We start from the raw sequence: 22,975 nt of genomic DNA on the forward strand, positions 1-22,975 counted from the left end.
TACGTTGTTGCGCGAGTACGTCGGTTTTACGCGTGCGTGTGGTTGGGCCTTTATCGAAATCGGACACGTGCCGACATCGAAAGGTGGACACCGGTCGGATCCTGCAAATCTGCGCGGCTTCAACTGGCCACGTGTGAGGCATCTGCGGCTGCGCACAAGAGGACAAGCGGCGACAGGCGACTACAAAAGGGCCTGCCGAACCCGGGAGCCGACACTACAACGAGCGATCCAAGCTGGAAGCACCGCTGCGGACAGCGCTAATCACTCTGCTACGATCTTGCAGGTTTGTGAAGCACGTATTTTTAAATTTTATTTATTTAGACAAGCTTGGATCGCTTGTTGTTGAAACGGCGGAGAAGGCACCCTGATCGATAAAAGAGCTATTGAAATTTCATCTTGGGGAACAGCGCGAACTAACAGGGACACAAAAAATAAAGAAGTGGACAGGACCAGCGCTGACTTTCAACTCGATGTATTGGAAAAGGCGTAACTACTTATACATACACAGAATCCTCCTCCCCCACCACGCCACGTGCCCACACCAGCCAATGACATACTATCAAGACCAAAACACTTCACTGTTGACAACGCACATTTTTTAACACAGGAACACCTTATCGCGACGACCGCTCCAAATAACCAAATTCTTTTTCGTGCAGGACAACTGATGTTTCACTGATACAATCTCTCCCCCACTTTCTGATGTAGTATGATTCCATCAACTCTCTAGTACGCCTGTCTTTATGCTTAAACAAGATATCTGTCTCGCGGAAAAGCGGATAGCATCGGTGCTCACACGTGCGGCAATGTTCGGCCAGACGTGCGTAATGATCTTTTTTAAGCTTGTTGCGATGCTCTAATAATCGAACGTTTAAGCAGCGACCTGTTTGACCAACATACACTTTTCCGCAAGATAAAGGAATCTTGTAAACAACAGCCACCGAGCACGGTACAAAGGGTGATACATGATTTACTACACACGCACTTTTCTTCTTTCTCAGCTCATCTTCAGCACGCCGCTAGACGGCCGGACAAACGCTATTTAATTTAACCGGGGAAGAAAACACTACGTCCACCCCAAACCGTGCTGCTACCTTTTTCAGCCCGTGCGACATCCTATGTACGTAGGGCAAAACAGCAAACTTTTTGCTCCTCTCCCTTGAGGACCCAGCCTCTCCTGCACCTCCCTGCTTTTTTAGCAGCCTTACCAGTTTATCTGGTGTCATCGTGAGTGTGGTACCAGGAAAACCTGCCTCTTTAAGCCTAGAAACCTGACCATGAAACGCCTCACAGACTGAATCAGAACAGGAACGTGTCAATGACGCCCGTAAGCAGGATAAGGCTATTCCGTTCTTTATGAGCTTCGAGTGTCCTGAATTGTAATTCAACAGTGGTTTCTTTGACCTTGGCTTATACAGGAAACACACATGATCTGACTTAAAGCGAAGCAGTAAGTCAAGAAACTGGAGTTCATCATTGCTAGGTAATTCCAGGGTGAACTGACCACCTCCGTTTTCAGTGAAAACCTTTAACACATCCATACCACGTTGGCTAACCATGGTCCCCGGCAGAAACACCAAATAGTCATCAACAAAACGAAAGACCACTTCAACCACCCCCCGCAAGGCACTTTGCACCTCTCTGTCTACAGCGGCAAGAAAAATGTTACTTAAGACAGGAGCTATCTTGGAACCAATACAAACACCGTTACGCTGGATTAGTTGTCTATCTCCCCAGGCTACAACAGTGGCCTTCAAATACATTGACAGGAGTTCTAAAAAGGATTCCACAGAAACCCCGCAGTCATTCCTAAACCGAATTTCATCATTATCATCCTGTATGCATGACTTGTCCGGCCGTCCAGGCCGTCCAGGCCGTTTGCCCGGCCGTCCAGCGGCGTGCTGAAGATGAGCTGGGAAAGAAGAAAAGTGCGTGTGTAGTAAATCATGTATCACCCTTTGTACCGTGCTCGGTGGCTGTTGTTTACAAGATTCCTTTATCTTGCGGAAAAGTGTATCTTGGTCAAACAGGTCGCTGCTTAAACGTTCGATTATTAGAGCATCGCAAAAAGCTTAAAAAAGATCATTACGCACGTCTGGCCGAACATTGCCGCACGTGTGAGCACCGATGCTAACCGCTTTTCCACGAGACAGATATCCTGTTTAAGCATAAAGACAGGCGTACTAGAGAGTTGATGGAATCATACTACATCAGAAAGTGGGGGAGAGATTGTATCAGTGAAACATCAGTTGTCCTGCACGAAAAAGAATTTGGTTATTTGGAGTGGTCGTCGCGATAAGGTGTTCCTGTGTTAAAAAATGTGCGTTGTCAACAGTGAAGTGTTTTGGTCTTGATAGTATGTCATTGGCTGGTGTGGGCACGTGGCGTGGTGGGGGAGGAGGGTTCTGTGTATGTATAAGTAGTTCGTCTTTTCCAATAAATCGAGTTGAAAGTCAGCGCTAGTCCTGTCCACTTCTTTCTTTTTGTGTCCCTGTTAGTTCGCGCTGTTCCCCAAGATGCAAGTACACCAACTCGCCCAACTCGCCACCCTGCTACAGTCTATTGAAATTTGTTATCGACGCTAATTTGGCTCTAAGAAAAGACATGCAAGACTAGAACGCTTCCGTCAGAAAAGAACTTGGTGACTTAGTGCGGGGTATGGACAATATAAACAAGACTTTTGAGGAACTGCGCAAAACGAAACAGGAGCTTGATTCACTGAAAAAAGAGCACGCCACACTCAAAATAGAAAAGGAAGAACTTGAGCGATACGTCAGCGACATGCAAACATGCAAACAGAAATGACGCAACTAAATCAGTTCACTAGGAAGAAACACATTGAAATAAAGGGCATCCCACAGGAACCAAAGAAATGGCTAGTAGAAATCATCCAGAGAATATGAGAGAAAGTGGAAGCGAAGCTGGAGCCGTCAGACATAGACGTAGTTCACTGCGTGCCTACGATAGAGCCGACCAAGACTAACATAATTGTTAGGTCTGGAGATAAGCTACTGCAGGCCGCAAGGAAGAAAAGGCTAACGACTGGCGATATTGGTTTCGCGGAAACATGCCCAATATACGTGAACGAGCACCTGTGTCCCGAATACAAAGTTCTACTCGGCATGGCCATCGCCAAAAAAAAAAGAAAAGAAATGGAAGTTCGTATGGGTGGCTAAGATACTCGCTAAGATACTCGCTAAGTGGCTAAGATAGTCGCCAGGAAGACACAAAACTCCAGTGTAGTTCACATTGCTACTCGGGCCGACTTAGCCAAAATAGTGTGAACACCCATTTAGCGTTAACGGCAAACCGAAAACTGCTATGGCGAACATTAGCTGCAGCACTTCAAACCTTCTTCATTGCAATGCTAGAAGCCTTAACAAAAATGTTGATTATTTAGTAACCTTAGTGTCTCGGCTCGCGTTTCCATGCAACATAGTAGCCATAACGGAAACATGGTTAAAAGAAAAATAATTTATCAACATGCCTAATTATAATTTCCTTTCACTACCTAGAACAACCGATTCGAGAGGAGGTGGTGTCGCACTTTACTTGTCCACTGCAATAAAATTTAAAAAAACTAAATGGCATAACGGAAACAAAACGTGAATACGAAGTGATGTTTGACGAGCTCGATGCAGAGATTACAATCGGAGTGATCTACAGGCCACCTGGCTCTCGAATACAGGTTTTTCTAGAAAGGTTTGCAGAAATATTGCGACAGTTTGCTACCATGACCACAAAGGTGATCATTTGCGGTGATTTTAACATTAATACAGCAGATTGTTCAAGCACTGATTATCAAAACTTGCTCTCCTCATGCGGGTTTGAAAACCACATTACACAATTTAACTAGAGTGACTGACGTCTCTTTCTCAACCATCGGCCACATTCTGTCTAATTTTAGTCCGGACTCAAGAGAAGCGGGCGTTATAGCGGAAAGTGTCGCTGGCCATTATCCTGCCTACATCATTGCCCTAAACACTCGTATTTCGGAAGTTAAACCTACAATACATATTTCACAACGATGGGACTACGTAAAAACAAGAACAATAATGCAACAAAAAAGCTTCAACGAAGATATAGATACAGATATTAGTTTTTCTAAAACATTATGACAAATCTGCATCAAAACAGCTAGCAGCTCTCCTAGAGCATTGCACTTCTCGACTCCCATTTGTCCCTGGATGACAACTGACTTACTTAAAGCGATTACAAAGAGAGGTCACTGGCTGAGTAAAATAAAAAAAACGCAAAGGTAATAATTATTATAAAGAACAATATAGAATTCTGTGTAACCTGTCTCTTTCACTGATACGCAAGCAGAAAAAAGATTATTACAGTCGAACACGGATATATCGAACACGGGTATATCGAATTATTGTCTATATCGAACTCATGAATTATCCCCTTGAAAATTCTGTGTAAAAGTATAGGAATTCGTACGTTTATATCGAACGGTATTTTTTCCGACATTGGGTATATCGAACGCCGCGCGAGCTGGAAGGTGCTCTTCGGCGGTCGCTGCACCCCCGATTTCCGCGGTCGCTTAGTGCCTTCGCCAAAAACCGACAGGGACAGAAGCCGGGGCCTCGGAGCGTCACGCTTGCTTCCTCATTAATAACTGCTTGGCCAACCAAACCACCTGCGGGCTCGACAACATCGAGCTCAAGTTTCTGCCTCCGAACACAACAGCCAGGCTGCAACCGCTCGACCACTCGACAAAGTCGTTCAAGGTTGGGTATAGGAGGTGACTCCTCGATAGGCTTTTGATGAACCTCCGCATGGGCACCGAGCTTAAAGTTGACCAGCTGGGGGCCAAACGCATGATGACTGGTGCCTGGAACAGCGTAAAGCAGAGCGTGGCCAACTGCTTCTGGAAGGCAGGCTTCGTGACGTCTGAATTTTCGGAAGCTTGCGAAGACGGCGACGACGACGAAGAGGGCATGGACGACACGTTTCGCGAGCTGTGATCCCTTTTCCCAGCTGCTGTTCCAGCCGGAGTGTCTGCCGGCAACTTCGTGAACGCTGACAGGAATGTTTAGGCTTTAGGCTGTTCCGAGCGCCGGTGACGAGGATATCGTGGCTGCGGTTGCAGGAACCCAGGCTGATAGCTCGAGTGGCGAAGATTGTCCGGACGAGGAGGCGGATACACGATCGTACTCCACCGGTGAACTGGCGGCTGCGTTCAGCTTCATTCGACGTAGTTGCGGCAACATGGAGGAACTGGGCTGTCGCACCTGGATATCCTTGAGCAGATCGAGACCAGCGTCTTTAATTCCATATACAGGACGAAGAAGCAGGCCAAGATGAGCGATTTCTTTTCACGCAAATAAAGCATCCTGTTGCATCATTAGTTCGGACTTAGTTGTCATTCTTGAATGCGCAGATCGGTAAGTGGTGGTCCAACACATAATGAGGTCTCAGAGCCCATATTTTTTATATCGAATTTTTCATATATCGAACTATTTCGCGATCCCCTTGGAGTTCGATATATCCGTGTTCGACTGTATAGTAAATTATACTAAAAAATAGCGCAACTCAAAAGAAATCTGGCGAATCATAAACTTGGTTATAAAGCTTTCGCACAAGCTTAGCACACTTCCTGATTTGAGCGTTTTAAACTGCGACCACGCTACTCTTGCTGTGCAGTTCAATGATTTCTTTGTTAATATAAGCAACCAACTAACTAATACCTTCAGGGATGAACAATACCCCGTGCTACCTCCGCCGATTATTAACAGCTTAGCTATCAGAGAGATAACCGCCTCAAAAATATTCGACGTGAATAGAAATATGCAATCAAATAAGGCAATGGGTCCTGACGAAATACCGACATTTTGTGCTACCCACGGGAAAATATATTTAATAAATCTTTTTTGACTGGAGCTTACCCCGAGCAGCTAAAAATTGGCAGAGTAGTGCCCCTATATAAAGGAGGTGATCCTAACTTAATTGAAAACTACCGTCCTATAACAATTTTATCGCGTAATAATATGTTGTTTGAGAAGCTAATAGCAAAGAGAGTTATAGAATTCATTGAAAAATAAGATGTCTTAACAACGAAACAACACGGCTTCCGAAAAAAATACTCATCCAGAACGCCAGTTAGTGAAGTTACAGAAGTAATTAACCAAGCCCTAAATAATAATAGTTTTACAATAGGCATATTTCTTGATATTCGAAGGCTTTCGGTTCCGTTGACCACAACCTTCTGTTTCAAAAACTGGACCGTTATGGGTTTCGAGGGCCAGCATTAGACTTTCCGCAGCTACATGATGCACCGCAAACAGTTCGTGCAGATAGCTGACAGCAAATCTGACTTAAAAGCTGTCAAAACGGGGTACCCCAGGGGTCTGCACTCTGTCCCACATTATTCTCTCTATTTATCAATGACTTCCCAAATTCCCTAAGACACGCCGAAACCACTATCTACGCCGATGATACAGCTTTACTCATCTCTGATCGCAATTTAAAGGAAGCCGAAACTTTAGCAAACATAGAATTACGTAATATATTAAAGTGGTTAACTAGTAGTAAGTTAGCTCTCAACATTACAAAAACAAATTTTATAGTCTTCTGCTCTAATCGAAAAAACGTAACAGTAGACTGCAAATTATTCTTGTGAAATACCGCACTCAGTAAGGTTGAGCAACAAATATTTAGGAGTAATAATTGCCACGTCGCTAAACTGGGCACCCGATATAGAAGCACTCAGCAAAAAGTTGTCGTTTGATTGCTATACATTAACTCAAGCACGGAGAAACGTTGACAGCAAAACACTATGATTATTGTACTATAGTATTTTCCACTCTCACCTTACGTACTGTATAGAGTCTTGGGGATGTAAACATGCGTCATATAGTGACATTATTGAGAAACCCCAAAATAGAGCGGTTAGAATATTGACGTACGCCCCTACCACTTCACCATAATCCCCGATTTTTTCAAAACTCACAATCATGCCATTAACCGGTCATTCAATTTCATACAACCCAAATGAGATACTAGACACGCCCACCAATGCAACTTAAATTTACCAAAAATACAGAATGTATATGGTCACCGCACCATTTCCTTCTTTTGGGAGTCAAACTATTAAATAATAAACAATTCATTATGGGGGACTGAATAGAACACGTCCTCGACATTCACGGATGTTGAGAATCAGGGACACCGACGTATCAGTAATACCAGAGTCCTTCAATGCTTTACTGGTCACGAAACTGCTCCGTAACTCAATGGGACAGCTTCATATGCTGCGTTTGGCCGCCGCGCGGTGGCGCCACCCTCTCACTGAGGTCACTCCTCGGGCAGCGTTGCGCTGGCTCGAACGGCGGAGCCGCGGCGAGTTGTGTTTGTTTTGTGTGGGAAAAAAATGTAACGTGCATATCGCGCTCTTGTGATGCGGCTTAAGTAGTGCAACGACGATGCCGAACATGTGTTGCGTCCCGGGATGTCGTTCCTTGTACAACGATACCACAGAAAATGTTTCCTTGTACTGTTGACCGAGCGACGGGCAGCTGTGTGAGAAATGGAGGGGCGCCATTCCAAGGCAAGCAGCGGGAGATTTCAGCTTCTATTATAAGTGTGCGACAGTGTGTGGAAAGGAACTGTGTGTGAGAATGGAAAAAGCAATGTACCCTGTTGAGAGCATCGTCGACCTAGAATTGTACAAGGCTAACTTAAAGCCGGATTTTTGTCATATCAGTCAGGTTGTAGCGGTGCTTCATTACCTGTTTGTAAACTTGTATAGCCTTGCGCTCAGGCTCGCGTATAAACAAGCTTTGGGACGTCTTTGTGCTTTTACTTTTCATATTTCCGCGAATTATCCCTTGAGGTTCGTTTTGGTTGTTTTGTAACCGCGCGTGGCCGATTCCGGTTTCTTATCTGGCGTTCCAACCGAAGCACGCGTTTGCTCTTTTTGTCGTACGTCCCGTCGGGCAATATTGTTTGATATGGAAAGGGTGCCACCTTGTCGCTAACTTGATTTTTTGTTTCTTCGACAATCTTCTCGATCCTATTTCCATGTATCTGAAATTAATAACGTTCCAAGAGTAATGCATGCATAGCAAACGTCGCGCAACTCACTTTATCGACGTTCATCTGTTCACGTCACACTGCGGACTGCTTCTTCGACGTTTGTGTTTCATTCTAGTCTTTTGTAGAGCAGGAGATCGCTAGCTCGCTGCGTTCAAAAGGTTTGCGGCGTTTTTGGCTACGTGGCAATATTCTGTTTCCTCCGTGTGCTGCACATTGCAGCGCGAAAAAATAAATTTTTGTACGCTGGACCACGCTCTTTTGTCTCCCTTCGTAACATTGAAATTTTTTGTTGCGTGTGATAAAATCAGTTTCATTGTTCTTTTTTTTTCGCTTCCTGTTTTTGCAAGGATTGCAAAGCGTGGAAGCATAAAGAAAGACACATGGTGCAACATATATCTCTTCGTGTTTTGATCCTTCGCGTTTCTGCAGCGTTTTTAGATATTCTCAAGTATGTACCCACTCATCGAAACGACAATACTATTGGGCTATCTCTTTTAGCGTTCTGTGCATTCCACAGCAGTGAACGGATTTATTAAGCGTAGTCTGAACGACGCGTACTTGGTTTCTTTCAGTTTTTTTACTGTATTATCGATAGGCCCGCAGCGGTCTGTGACTACACAGCTACCGTATGTGTGGTATTTGCAACTTTTCTTTAAGAAAAGAAGCAATATAGACTTAAAATCCGTAAACACGACGACGCAGCGCTTGTGCCAGAGCACACAGAAGCCGTTGCCGTTCGCGGCTGAAGTCTACGGTAACTTCGAAAAATAAAACCCCATTGAAGGCAGGTGATAAGCACAACAACTGGACTATTCATCGCTAACTACTACTATAAAAAAACACTTAATCAGCGCGCAGACACCAAAGCAGCGAGAGTTTTCACGCCAAGAGCTGGCCAATACGCCGCACGCGCGGCGGCTGGATGACCTTCGTGCGGCGGTGGCGCCTGTAGTGGCGCGCGCGGTCCCTATATGAAGCGAGCGCCGAATTTTCGTGACCAGTAAAGCATCGAAGGACTCTGGTAATACGTAGATGTCCCTGAAAAATGTCTCGCGAGTGATTCGACGCGGGTTTAGACGGGTTCTCGTCCCCGACGTATCAGTGAAACGTCGGTGTCCCCGCTTAACTCGGAGAAATGTTTTTCCAGCGTTTCGTTTGAGCAACACATATGAGCACTTGTGATACCCCACTGTGGCGCATGCTGCGCAGGCCCCAGTTTAGTGGATCCGAAGGCGAATAAATTAAGTGGAAAGTTTGGTCTCTACCTCACAATATGCACACCCTAGCATTGCACAAGGCATGCACTCATGCACACTGCGAGGAACCACCGCGGGTTCGAGCTATTTGAGAACGCTCACGAAACTGAGACGAATATAGGGAAAGCAATAGCACGAATATAGGGAAAGCATTTCCAACTACTAAATCTTGTCGCAATGTTCATGCTCATACTTTCTAACATTGTCGAGAAAACATTGGAAATATTTGGTGCAAACCCACAATCGATAAGTGATATTTGCAATGTTTTTTTTAAAATAAAGATACTTGGCTACTCGATTTTTGCGATGGGAACTAAAATATATCCCCTGAGAAACCGTTCCTCCCAAAAATACAAAAAATTAAAGCCGTTCCACTGAATGTGAAAGCTGTCGGAAGTGCAGAGTGGATAACGGCTGTACCGTAAGCGGATAATGGCTGTACCGCCATTATCCGCTTACTGCTATCACCTCATGCAATTAAAATTTCCCGCCTTCGCAGTGCTCGCGCGCCCCCTGCCTGAAACTGAGTCAGGGGGAGTTCTGTTCTCTTTGTGCTTTTCTCCCCGCATGTGCCAGGGTTGCACTGCCACATTTTAGATGCAGAGCATCTCATTCACTCGCCTTGTCCCTCCGGGGTCGTCGTCGTTGTCATCGGCGTTGTCTACCCCTCCCCCATTCTCCTCGCCGCGCCAGCTGCTGCTGCTGATGATGATGATGATTTCTATTGGTTTCCCCTTTGTAACGGGATGATGACATGTCATCTGACCAAAAAGGACTAATATACCTATGTTTTACACTTTTGGTTCAATACTAGCGCTGCTTAGGGCAGGCACAAAAAGCTTATTAGGCCCAAAATACTTTTTTTTCCTGTTACAGGTGGTAACTGTCCTAGGCAATATTCCCCTCTCTGCTTTTCGTCCACCAGCATTCTAATCTTCTTTTCGTCCACTCGACAGCCTTGAAGTTAACTTCCTCTGTGATACCCTTAAATACCCTTAAATGCGCTCTCCGCCGCTCACCCCCTCTCCTCTCCGATAGCGAACACTCTCGCGAGGGGCATTGGATTGGATTCGATTGGATTGGCTTGGCTTGGACTGGATCGGACTGGAGTTGGATTGGATTGGATTAAAGTGGATTGCGTTGGATTGTGTTGCGTCATAGCCGCGGCAGACGCGCTGGGGCCGGCGCATGTGCAGTACTCTCTCTTCCGCGGTTTTCTCTCCTTCGGGCGCGCTGCGCATATCACCGGTGTGCCGTTCTCCGGCGAAGCAACATCCACGCTTGGCTCAAACACCTAGAGTCCACGCCGCTTTACAAGTACGCCAACGTCGTCATCGACTGGGACCGGCTTACGCAGTCCCCTCGACGTTATGCGCGCTATAAAACGCGGTCCCTTCGCCGCTCCGATTATGCGTCGCATCTACACAGGGGTTCCCGCGAGGGGAGGTGGGAGTTTTTTATTGCGTTTACTATCGTAAAAACCAACCCAACGGGCGACCTTAACCAAAGGAACGCGGGCGCTGCCGGTTAATTACGTATATTTTTCCTCTAATGTATTCATAGTTTTCTTTGCGTTAAACAATGAGAAAATGTATGACAAGCTCCAGCGTTTCATGAGTTTCATGACTATATAAACCGCTTTCCTTTCGAAGCCTCCGGGGTACGACGCGAACAGCGTTACTTGGATTGGATTTGATTGGATTGGTTACACTGGCCAAGGTTGACCAGTTTGGCGTAGCTACTGGAGAGCCGTGCTGCGCAAGCGCGAGGATTGGATTGGATTGGATTGCATTGTATTGGTTTTGGATTGGATTTGGATTGGATGATAAGCAGCAGTAAGCATGATAATCAGCTAATCCGAGACAATCAGGAAAACTAAGAATAACCAGCTGAAGCTTAGCTCACGCTACGTATATCCTGGCATAGCCGCTAGGCTTTCGAAGCCTGTGGGTTACGCCGCGGCGAAGGGACCGTGACAGGCTACACCGTAACGCCATGGCGATTTGCTTGGTTCAGGCGAGCGAGCTAGGACAAGGCGAGCGCCTAAATTGCTCTTCACTTAAATGCGTACCCCGGACACTAGCCGTCCTGGCGCCATTCGAAAAGTTCCACAGTAACGAAAAGTCCCAGCAGATGGCGTGCGACACAGGCCAAATTTAATTGACTGAAGCATCGAGGAAGGAGAGGCGGGACAGGTAGAGAAGGCGGCAGAGGCGGCACAACACAATCGTCTTTCGATGACATTTGCCGCAAAGTAGGCAGATACGGGGTCAATATTTTAGGAAGGTTTTGTAGAGGTGGTTATTGTTTTATGCTAGGTGTCGTTTCTGCTATTGATGGCTAATGTCGGAAATAGTGGGTGAAATTGAACGACCAAATACGCGCATAACATAGGAACACTGCGCACCTAGTTTTATCAAATTCAAAATTGCACTCTTTCCAGAGAAAAAAATTACAAATACCCTGGCCTCACATCTACAATGTCAGCTCGTATTTCTGATATCTGTGGGCCTGCGATGCGTAAGATATAACTTCCCAGAAGGAAACTAGGGAAGGCTTCAGCCAGTACGGGGAGTTTAGCGCATGTAACAGCTTTGTGAAAATTTCATTATGGTAAGATATAGTCATATGCCGAGATCCACTGGCGGAAGAGGTTGAAATGCAGGTGGAACGAGTCAGCCGTAAACTCGCGAGGTTTATATCTGGGAAGTATGAAAGTGAAGCCTTTTCTTCTCAGTTAATGCATTCACCTGACAGTCATTCCTTCCAAACCAACAGAAAGATGAGTCGCATTGCTTTCTTATACGCTTGCCTGTCCGGAAAAACCTAATTCAAAGCTACCCGAATAGGTAAAACCTTGCAGGACGAGAAGGAATTGTCACAGCCATCTCACGTTCGTTAGCTCCTGTCGTCGCAAAAACAAATGGCGACAAGTAGGATTCAAGATGACTTCATAGACAATACATTTGTGGCCGGGGATTTTGTTACTGAATCAGAAACAAACATATCTCCGGCTTAATTTAGGGACAAACGTCAATTTGTTTGGATGACTGCGGGCCTTATTTGTAGTTGTGTGTTATGTCGCCTTCTCAATGATGATACAAGCTCCTTATTGGCCTGCAGTATTATCAAAGAAATAGACTAACGAGAAGATACGACCTTAAATTACGCGTAACATGTCGCAGCCCACGGAACAGGGAAACAACGAACATAAAAATTGGACGCGCAGCCATGCAGTCTTTTCTTGGCGCAGTTCGCAAAAATGTGTACCTGAACGCAATGGGAACCAAAATTGTTTGCTGTCTGTTTTTAAACGAAGTTTGCGTTGGCTGAATGGCGCCGTCGGCGGTGGCTTACGGCTAACCACCCTGCGATAAAGCCAACTTTATGCACTTGCTTCAAAGACGATGATGATGCTGACGATAACCTTGATAACCTTGAAGTGTTTGGCACTCACCAACTGTGGGGGAATAGCACGGGATAAAGTGTCCATCATGCCGTAGTTGCAGCTTTGGCGCAGCTGTAGCTTGCACTGGCTCACTTGCGCTGGCGGTGTTGGCGTGCGCCTAAACGCCTTGCGGCAAAGCCTTCTTTATCCGCGTGCTCGAATGACGTTGATGATGATGACGTTGGTTCCGCGCGGTGATTACCGCGCTTCGTCCCGTCCTTGTGTGATCTTCCTTTGTCTGTTGACAGCGCAGTTAAAGAATATGTTTAACCGAGTAGCCCCCGTTTTAGCCTTGTTAACGATGATTCCGCTGGAGTGTTTCGCACTTAACCAACGCGGAGGATTGGCCAGGGATAGTGTTGACTGGGCCACTGTGGGAGCCTGGGTACAGCTCTAGCTTCTATTGGCTGAGTTGTGCCATCGGTGGTGGCTTACACGGAAACGCCTTTCGGCAAAGCCTGCTTTGGTAACGTTGTTGATGATGATGATAGTGCCCTTCAAGGGACCCGCTCGTGGGCATCGTCCGGGGATTAAGTGTTGAGCGGTGTGCCATTGTCGGTGCAGCTGCTGCTCTCCGTTCTCTGCTGGCCCGTGCGCAAAAGTGTCGCGATATAGCACGCAAATGTTAGAGCCCAGCGGTCTCGATGCTCCGCTTTGCCGGGCCCTCTAGTGTGGCGTGGGTAGGCCGCGGGTGGTTCGCTTCAAGGAAGAGCGGGAAGCATCATTGAAAAGCGTAATTGTTCCGGTTAATCGCTGAACAATGGTATACCAAATATTTCCTGTCGGGTGAAGCTCAGCGAATCGGAATGTTTCGTTTTGGTCTATCGATGTTTTACGTTCGCATTTCGGTCCTCGCTTTTGATCGTGGCACAAGTGTTTTTGTTTACGTTTTGCATTTACATTACGAGCATTACTTGAAGTTTTCTCTCTCCCTGTATCTCCCTTAACAGTAAAAAATTACCCCACCCTCCCGCGAGGGGAACCCTGTGGAGATGCGACGCATCTTCGGGGTTCACTTGCTGTTTCCGTTGGGTTGATTCTCTAATTGCGTGAAACGTGTGACGAACGCTTATGATGCATTTTTTATTTAACACGCTGCGTAACGTTAACGATGACGGCCTTGTGGTCGCTGAAGTGTACGGGTAGTGGATGGTGAAGTAACGGGACCACCGTGAAATTTGCAGCGAAGATCAAGTCTATGCACGTGCCCGAAATCGGAACGCCGGTGCTGGAACGACCGCGGCTATGACGCAACGTGGCGCGGCTATGACGCAACACAATCCAACACAATCCACTTTTCTTTAATCCAATCCAATCCAAATCCAATCCAAGTCAATCCAAGCCAAGCCAACCCAATCGAATCCAATCGAATGCCCCTCGCGAGAGAGTGTTCCTACAGGATAGAAGAGGGGGTGAGCGGCGGAGAGCGCAGCTCGTGCGGCGAGGAGAATGGGGGAGGGGTGTGGACGGACAACAACAACGCTGTATGGAGGGACAAGGCGAGTGAATGAGATGCAGTCGCATCTAATATAAGTGAAATGATCGTTTTTTGGTTTTGGATCTTTTTCAGTAAGAAGCTACGCAGTGACTTACACCGTGAGTCTTGCATCTCCCGCGTTGAGGATGGCCGGCTCCAAACACTGCAAGAAGTAGTGCGAATATCACTTCATTTCACACTTTAAACATATTCCATAGCGGTAATTTTTTCTTCGCGTGTGCCAGATATCCCGCTAGGGGGCTATGGAATCATAACCTGCTCCACATAGGCTCTCGCTTTTGCGGGTTTTCCTGCGGAAAAAGGCCATTCACCTTTCTTAGTTGTGCGTCGAGAACACCAGCAAGTCGAAAGGAATCTCCCGTGGCCACGCTTGCCGCAGTGAGTGCATGTTACGCCAAGATTGCAAGCTGATTAAACGTCGCATCCGGCTAGGCCTCACGAGAGTAACGTTCCAATGCCGGTGGAGGAGAGCGCCTCCAGGAGCCAGTAGCACATGCCCGCACCACGCGCATGAGCAGCAGCGCGAGCTCTCATCGGCAAGCTGCAGCTGCCCAAGAGCTCCACGAGCCGGTCCAGCTGCAGCTGCTCGTCGCTGACGCAAGCTCCCACTACCCTACAATGAGCCTAGCTCCCGACGCGGCGATGCACGTGCAAAGCAAAGAACCAAACGGGAGGACAACGCTATGCACACCGACTACACCGAAGAAAGCGGGTCGCCAGCAAAGTGGGCATACAATGAAAACGGCGGCAGAACAATCGATTTACGGAATCAATGGAAAGTGACCGAAAGGAAATGGAACAAGAGCGCCGGCACCAGCCGCACAACCAGCCTCCCACCACTCCGCCCCTGAGATGGCGCAGCAGAAACGTTCCCGGATGCCACCATTGCCCGTAAATGATCCCTCGCAGAATATACTAACGACATCGGAAGAGCAAGGAAAATAACGCGGAAGGAATTCTACGACAATGTTCACATTCAAGCGCAGCGCACTGAAAACCTCGTCATTGCAACTACGCCAAAGAAAGACCTGGCTTTCGACTTTCTGGGAGAAATCAGCAGCATACAACTAGGACGAGACATATTCACCGTGCAAGCCCATGTGAAAACACCGGAATGGATCAGCAGAGGAGTCAACGGCGTCCCACCGAATACCAGTCCCGGAGAACTCATGGACGGGCTCTGCGTGCCAGAGCGATATACCTTTGTTGCAGGTACGAATGCTGGGAAAATCGTCTGCAGCCGTCATCTACTTTAATGAACCCCACGTACCGGTAAACTTGAGATATCAAAGCGGGGACTACCGTTGCCGGCTCTATCGCAAGACAGTACAGTACTGCCGTTCTTGCGGGGAGCTGCGCCTCTCTAAATCTCTCTAAATCTCCACAAGCCAAGCCAACAAACTTTCATTTAAATCTGACAATTTAACTGAACTTGAGCTTTCATATTTTTTTAATGAACTGCAGCACAGCTGTCCTTTCGTTGAAGGACAGCTGTGCCGCAGTGGCAGACGGTATTAAACCTAAACCACTAAAGGCTTGCAAGGACTGAGGCTTGGGCATGTTGGTTCATGACTAAAAGGAGGGGAACAGCGCAAATATGACAGACACGAGAAGGAGGAGACGACACGCACAGCACTGACTTACAACCTCCTTCTCGTGTCTGTCATATTTGCGCTGTTCCCCTCCTTTTAGTCACTAAAGGCTGTTTCTGCGCGATTAAGTGTTCCCCTTGTGCATATATGCAACCTTTTTCTTTGTCAAGAAGTGTTCCCCGGAGAAAATGAAACTTGCTCGTTTGACAGCTATACATAAAGGAAGCCCAATGAACAATTTAAATAACTATCGACCGATTTCCGTGCTCTCACTGTTTGCAGAAATTGCAGAACGTCTTAAAACAAAAGATTAACAGCGTTCTTGTCCTTGAACAATATTTGAATAGCTGAGCAATTCGGTTTTTAAGAGAAAAAATTTACAGATGTGGCACTTCTCGGAATTAAACAGCAAATTCCAGGAAACACTGAGATGGAAGTACTCACACTAGGCATATTTCTTGATTGAAGAAAAACATTTGATAGCGTTCAACATGATGTGCTTTTGCGGAAACTTTCGTATTATGAAGCCAGAGGTGTGGCATGGTCGCTCATTAAAAGATGCTTAATGTGCAGGTCCCACTGTACAGAAATAAACGGCATTAAATCAGGCACCAGGTACATTCAGTAGGGGGGTACCCCAAGGATCGATTCTCTGTTCAGTTCTGTTTCTCATGTATATTAATGACATTTCAAATCTGCAGGGCACAGAAAAACGTTTATTGTACGCAGACGACACAAGCGTGTTCTTCTCTGGTATGCCTATTGAAAAGCTCTATAAAAAAGTGAATCATTGGTTGGTAAATTTATGTTTGTGGCTCAGATCAAATGGGCTAGAAGTAAATGTAGATAAAACAAAATACCTCGTATTCAGAACAAAAGCGACACAAATTCCTACAAACCTGATGTTAAACTTTAATAACAAAAGCATCTTACAGTCTGAGACAACTTGTTTCCTTGGTGTAACATTTCATGAAAACCTTTCACGGACACCACACATAGCTTCCCTTAGAAAAACCTTGGTCGAGCCGTGGGTGCATGCTACCTGCCTACGAGTATAAAACGTCAAGTTTATTACGCGCTTTTTCATTCGCGATTAAATTATTGCTCTTTAGTGTGGTCCACCACAACGCCGACAAACCTAAATAACCTTACCGTACTTAAGAAACAAACCGTACGAGCTGTTGCAAACCTAAAGTATTCTGCAAGCTGTGCAGCATACTTTGACAAACATGAAATATTAGCAGTACGGAAAAATGTACACCCAAAAATTATCTCTAGAAGCACTGCGGCAGTATAATTCTAATGAAACATTGTTTGAGTTGAATTATCATGTACATATAAATCCGTACGAACTGAGAACGTGCTTGGTAGGACAATGGCGTTCTCGGACAGGCTACGGGAATCAAAGGTTAAAATGGCAGATTCCTCACCTCCTCAATCAGTACCCTGATATTCTGGATCTCAGTCCATGTAGTAGCCCAAACAAAGTATCTAAAGTTATGAAAGAAAAATTGTTGAAGCAAATAAACGTTTCTGGTGACAGGAGTTGTTAGCGCTCTAATTTTTGTCACTGTTCAGTGCCTGAAGGTTGTGTGCATTGAGATTTCTTTGTTTCTTGTTTTGTTGGTTCCGTTATCAGATGTGTGTTCATATTTTTGTTCTGGCATGATTACGCCAGTGTGCACCTTTTATTTTGGCGAACGTATGTAACGCGCGCCTTTTGCATTTTTTTGTTTTTTTCTTTATTTTTGTTATCTTCCTCCTCTAGTTGTTCTTTGTGATCCCGCTGCTCCTCTGTTTGTTACGGGTGGCAGGGCCTCGTCAGGCAGTTTTGTTTGCCTTTTAGCATGCCATCCAAGGCAGTTTTGAACTGTCTAACATAAATGGTTACAACAACAACAATAACCTGGGCAGACAAGGGAACGGTTCGGGAGTGGCGGTGTGGCGTGGATCCCATAAGCTTCAACCACTACCCAATCTAGATCAGCGTAGACACTGGGGATAAAAGTGGAGACGCATTACGCGTGCCGTCCACTGGGATGCCTTTGGAGAGGCCGTAGGCAAGTTCGCTCGGAACCTGCCCATCACGGAAAAGCTTCGCGGAGCGGTTGAGACTGCCATACAAAATAGCGAAGTGGATGAAGGCTGGCCATGCCGGACAGCCAACCTCTGGGAGACCCGAGAGGAGCTGCACATCACAAAGAGGAAGAGATATGAAGACCTTGTTTGTGTGCGCAACACGAAGGTGCAGTCGCTATGCAAAGGACATGGCGAGGTCTCGCTGAATTTAACACTTGGCGTCTTTCGACGAGAAAAGCGGCAGCCAATAAATGGGGCGCACGTACCGCGCCATGGTCGGTAAAACAAAGGCGCCCAACATCGCTAAGAACATAATGGTAGCCACGCGATTGAAGGTCGAGGAGGTTGAGGCGGCCGAAACCTCCTTCCCAGAACCGCCGAATCCCTTCGTATACGACCCAGAGCCAGCGACGCACGGACTAGAGCAGAACGCCCTTTTCACGCTACCGGAGCTGTGTGTGGCGTTAGGGTCGGTAAACGCCCAGAGCGTCCCAGACAAGGAGGGTAACCATCATCATCACCATCAGGCTGTCTACGCCCACTATATGGCGAATGCCTCTCCCATAGATCGCATCTCATCTGCCCACCTAACTTTCTGCCGCTGCTGCCCCGCTTGACTTCTCTAGGGTTCCACTCTGTTACCCTTAATGACCAACTGTTACCGTGCTTTTGCACCACGACTTTGCAGCAGCAGTTGCCGCATTGGAGCGCGTGCTAAGCAATTTCTTTTTCTGCCGCAGTGCATCGGATCCTGATAGCCGCGCCTGATTTGGTTCGGAGAGCTGCTGTGTTGCCTCTACGGGTACTGCAACAAAAGAACCTGCGCCTGCACAGGACTAACCTGGAAGCAACGACGCCCGAGCGACCTGGCGAGCAACACCGGATCTACTGGACCATCAGCCGGGCTATAAAGAGCCGACGGAAAGCACGCATCGACACTTTGCAGCAGCAGTCGCGGCATTGGAGCACGTGCTAAGCAGTTTCTTTTTCTGCCGCAGGTAGGCATTCATTTCATGATCAATCTGTACTTTTAAGCCTTTTTTGCCACGACTGCTGCTGCACTGCTGTTGCTTGTGTTGTCTTGTAACATGCCTACGAACGTGGAGCTTGCCAAGCGGCTTGACTCCGTTGAACGAGCGTTAAGCGGGAAATTAGATTAGGTTGGAGATCTTGTCTTGAAAAGCATCAGAACTAAGCTAGAAACAATGCCTGGTCTCGCTGTAGAAGGCGTCAACAAGGAAATTGCAGAGTTTAAGACTAGCCTATCGTTCTACAACGAAACGGTCGAAAGCATGAAGGAAGAGCAAGTGAGGCTCAAAGCGGAGGACAAGGCCTTGGCAGCACGCAACGACACTGAAAAAAAGGGTTGCGGAACTTGAGCAATATTCAAGAAAAATCAACGTGGAAATCAAAGGAGTTCCGTGCACCAAAGGCGAAGATTGTATCAGCCTAATGGAAGCAAACGGGGAAAAAATTGAGTGTCCTGTGACGAAGGATGACCTTGATGTTGTCGTGTAAGTAAGCGCAAAATGGACAAGGACGAACGAAGTGAACGGGACACGGCGCTTACTTACGCTTATTTTGCGCTTACTTACACGATGAATGACCAACTCGCCCAAGAAACCACTTGATGTTGTCCATCGAGTGCCGTCAAAATCCGCCTCAAAACACATTATAGCTCGCTTCGCGCCTCGCGCAAAAAAAGCGGAATTCATCGCTAAAGCGCGAAAGGTTCACCTGCAAACAAACGACATCGGCTTTGAAGCAACTGACGCCCAGGCCGTATATGTGAACGATCACCTCACTCAGGGAAACAAGCAGTTATTTGCCAAAGCTCTTGCTTTGAAGAAAGGAAATGCATGGCAGTTTCTCTGGACAGTTTCTGGGCAGTTTCTCTGGATCAAGGCCCGTCAGACAACAGAAAGCCGAGTGCTTTGAATTAGGGACGAAGCTGATCTCGAAATTTTCCGCTGCTCGACGTCCGCCGTGGGTCTGATGCCAAATGAACAGGTACAGTCATGGACAATTCAAATGCGAACCGCGGAGCACGTGGCCGAAGATACCGGTGCCGTCACCTGGCAGCGGCAGTGCAAAACTCACGGACATGCGCAGTTGAGATGAAGGGAGCGAGGCTGCGTGTCCCACTCCGATATGTTGCCCTCGCTCGCTCGCATACTTGCTTTGTCGCCGCGCCGCAAGAGCGCTGAAATCTGAGCTGTCAGCGAGGCGGCGCAAGATAGTAGGCAACTGCAGTTACTCAGCACTCGGCGTCCACAGAACAGCGACACCAGGAAAAGGGTGACGTGTCAACAAAACTGTATAAAATGCGAAGAGGCCGTCAGCAATGCCCTCATTTGAAACCGACCATGCCAAGCGTTCCGGAGGAAGACCGACTGCGCATGATCCACCTCTTCCAAGAAGGTATTAGGCAGCGCGATATTGCGAAAGCCACAGGACGACCACTATGCACCGTGAATCACATCCTGCAAGCGTTCCGCAATGAGGGCCGGATCGAGAATCTTCCCCGAGGACGCAGACCACGGGCTACCACAAGTGAGCAAGACACGCTAATCGTGGCCGCCGCGGCAGTAAAGCCGTCCCTGACGTCTAAACAAATCAAGTGTGAGCTCGACCTTTCGGCAAGCACAAAAACTGTTCGACGCCGCTTACATGATGTGCGCCTACGAAACTGTGTCCCTGCTAGAACGCCCAAGCTATCCCAAGCGAACAAGCTTGCGAGACTGCTTTTCGCAGAAGACCACGGAACCTAGACGGAAGACTGGAGCTGTGTTCTCTTCATGGACGAATCCACATTTCCAAGCCGTTGGGACCAGCGCCAACGCATTTGGAGGGATGTGAACACCAGGTACGATTGATGCAACTGTTTTTTCTTTTCTTTTAAAACCACATAGTAATAGAATACACAGCGATAGTGCGAATATAATTAAGATAGACCAGGCAAACGAGCCCACGACAAGCTTTCGTGTTGCTTGCATGTTCGTTTGAATTTGAATTGAATTTGAATTGTTGTTTTTTTATTATTGTTTTTTGTTGTTTTTATTATTACGTGAAGGTTTGTTGCCACTCACCACGCGTTTTGTAGTGCAGTCATTTCATATCTTTGTTCGGCGCAGCCCTCGCCAGCAGTCAGAACTACTGCGCTCGCAAGCTTGGGCGCCAAGTTTCTTTTGTGACTCACAATAGAAAAAAATCGCGCCAATCCACCCCGTGAATGTGGTTGGAAAGCAAAGCTGTAAACGGCACCCATAACGATTACCCATGCGACGTCACTTAAATTCACTCACATCGCTCTACAAATTGTAAAACCAGAGAGAAGTGAAATGCACCTAACCATACCATTTATTACTTCAAAGAGATATTCTTGCTATGGTAAAATCAATGCATGATGCATGAACGGTGTTTGGTTGAGTTGTATTGGTGTAGCACACGAGTGGAAACTTTTTTCATAAAATTAAAGTAAGCTTCAACCCGGTGTTAGACGATCTGACTTCTCCGTCTCTGCGCCGCGGACGGAGGTGAGGAGATTTGCGGCAGAGAAGGAGGAGGAGGAGGAGGAAGAAATACTTCTGTTCAGATTTCTGAATGGCCCAGAGTGCGGCCCTGGGGAGTGATTCATTCTGTGGGGCCCATATGCAGTCCGCGCGGCCTGTGTTCTGTCCACCCGCTGAAGCTGGGTAGGTAGAGAGGGCCTGGACAGCAGCATCTCCCATTGCTCTTGTTGGGTAGTTGACGGAAAGAGAGGAGGGTGCTCAGGGCTAAAGTCGCACACCCCGATGACGGGCGGAATGTTCCTACTTCTGAGCAAAATTTACATTCAGCGTCGTAGCGATTCGGATGCATTAAGTGAAGACGCGTAGGCTGTGGGAAGGAGCCCGGATTATATGAGCCGTAGGGTAGTTTGTTGTTCTCTCTAAAGGTCAGAGTAAGGCGAAGGTACGGTCTGTCTCAGAAGGCGATAATGCTGGGTTATCTCCCTGAACGTGACAAGCGGGTGACTGTCCTCGTGCAGCACCATAGCACGGGAGATAAAAGCGCAGGCTTGTTGGGTGGGCATATTTGTTTTCCTCCATTGAAGTGTGAGGGGGTGTCCAGATGAGCTGAGTGGAACCGTTTGGGGAGTGTTTTTTTAGCACGCGCAGTGCAGGTCAGGACACCCAACCCGACTGGTAATTCCAGTAGGCTTGCTGGGAATCGGTGACTACCCTCCGAACCCCTGGTTGAGTGAGAGCCAGGGTGATGGCTGCCTTTTCTGCTGCCGTCATTTCTTGGGTCCTAAGCGAAGTACACGCAAGGAGGTTGGTTCTGGAGATAGCCACGATGATGGTGTATTGCTGCCTTCGATGTTTGGAGGCGTCTGTGTAGATAACTGCATGATCCCCACCGAGGGTGGTGTTTAGCGCTTGAGCCCGTGCTTTTCGGTGACCCTCGTCATGTCAGGGGTTCATATTTCTAAGCAAAGGGAGCATTTTTAGTTTTAGTCACCAAGAGCCTGGGAGTACGCCACGCGGAGTGACATTCTGGGCTGCCCAGCCAATCTGGGCTGCCCAGCCATGCGGTTACCCACAGCAGTTCTGAGTCGGTCCTTCTGGTTAGAAAGATGGCCTTCTATCAGCTCTTCAACCGTGTTGTGGAGCCCTAAGCAGCCTTTGTGTGGACCCACTCATGAGAAGACCAATGGCCTGCTCGGCCGCCTTTTTAATCATTATATAAAGCATCTCTATGTCTTCCTTGTCGAGAAAAAGACAGGGGGTTTAGGTAAGTGACTCTCGAGAGGACAAAAGCTTCAAGTAATCGGAAGGTACCGGATTTCTTTAGGCCTCGCTTCTTGGTGGCAATTCGCCTGATAATGTGCATGATTTGATTAATGCTGTTTTTGAGGCGCTGCAAGGAGACGTCACTCTTGGTGTTAGCCTCGAGATGCAGGCCCAGGATCTTTATGCTGTTGCTTGGAGAGATGGCCTGGCCATCAAGGAGTATTTGAATGTATTCCTTGATTTGGCGTGAGGGCGGACGACAAGGAGCTGTGATTTTTTACGCG

General features: G+C 47.2%; 1 protein-coding gene across 1 annotated transcript in view; it reads right to left on the reverse strand.

The window, feature by feature from the left end:
* The window catches only part of LOC144164984 (uncharacterized), a 138,885-nt gene that overhangs the window by 42,491 nt on the left and 73,419 nt on the right, over positions 1 to 22,975 (reverse strand). The window contains exon 6 of the mRNA XM_077695169.1: positions 14,341 to 14,387. Coding sequence (XP_077551295.1) covers positions 14,341 to 14,387 — 47 coding nt within the window. The remainder of the gene's footprint in view (positions 1 to 14,340; positions 14,388 to 22,975) is intronic.

This window comes from Haemaphysalis longicornis, unplaced genomic scaffold (genome assembly GCF_048455015.1).
Source record: "Haemaphysalis longicornis isolate Haplotype H1 unplaced genomic scaffold, Haemaphysalis longicornis Haplotype H1 scaffold_14, whole genome shotgun sequence".
NCBI classification, from domain to species: domain Eukaryota; kingdom Metazoa; phylum Arthropoda; class Arachnida; order Ixodida; family Ixodidae; genus Haemaphysalis; species Haemaphysalis longicornis.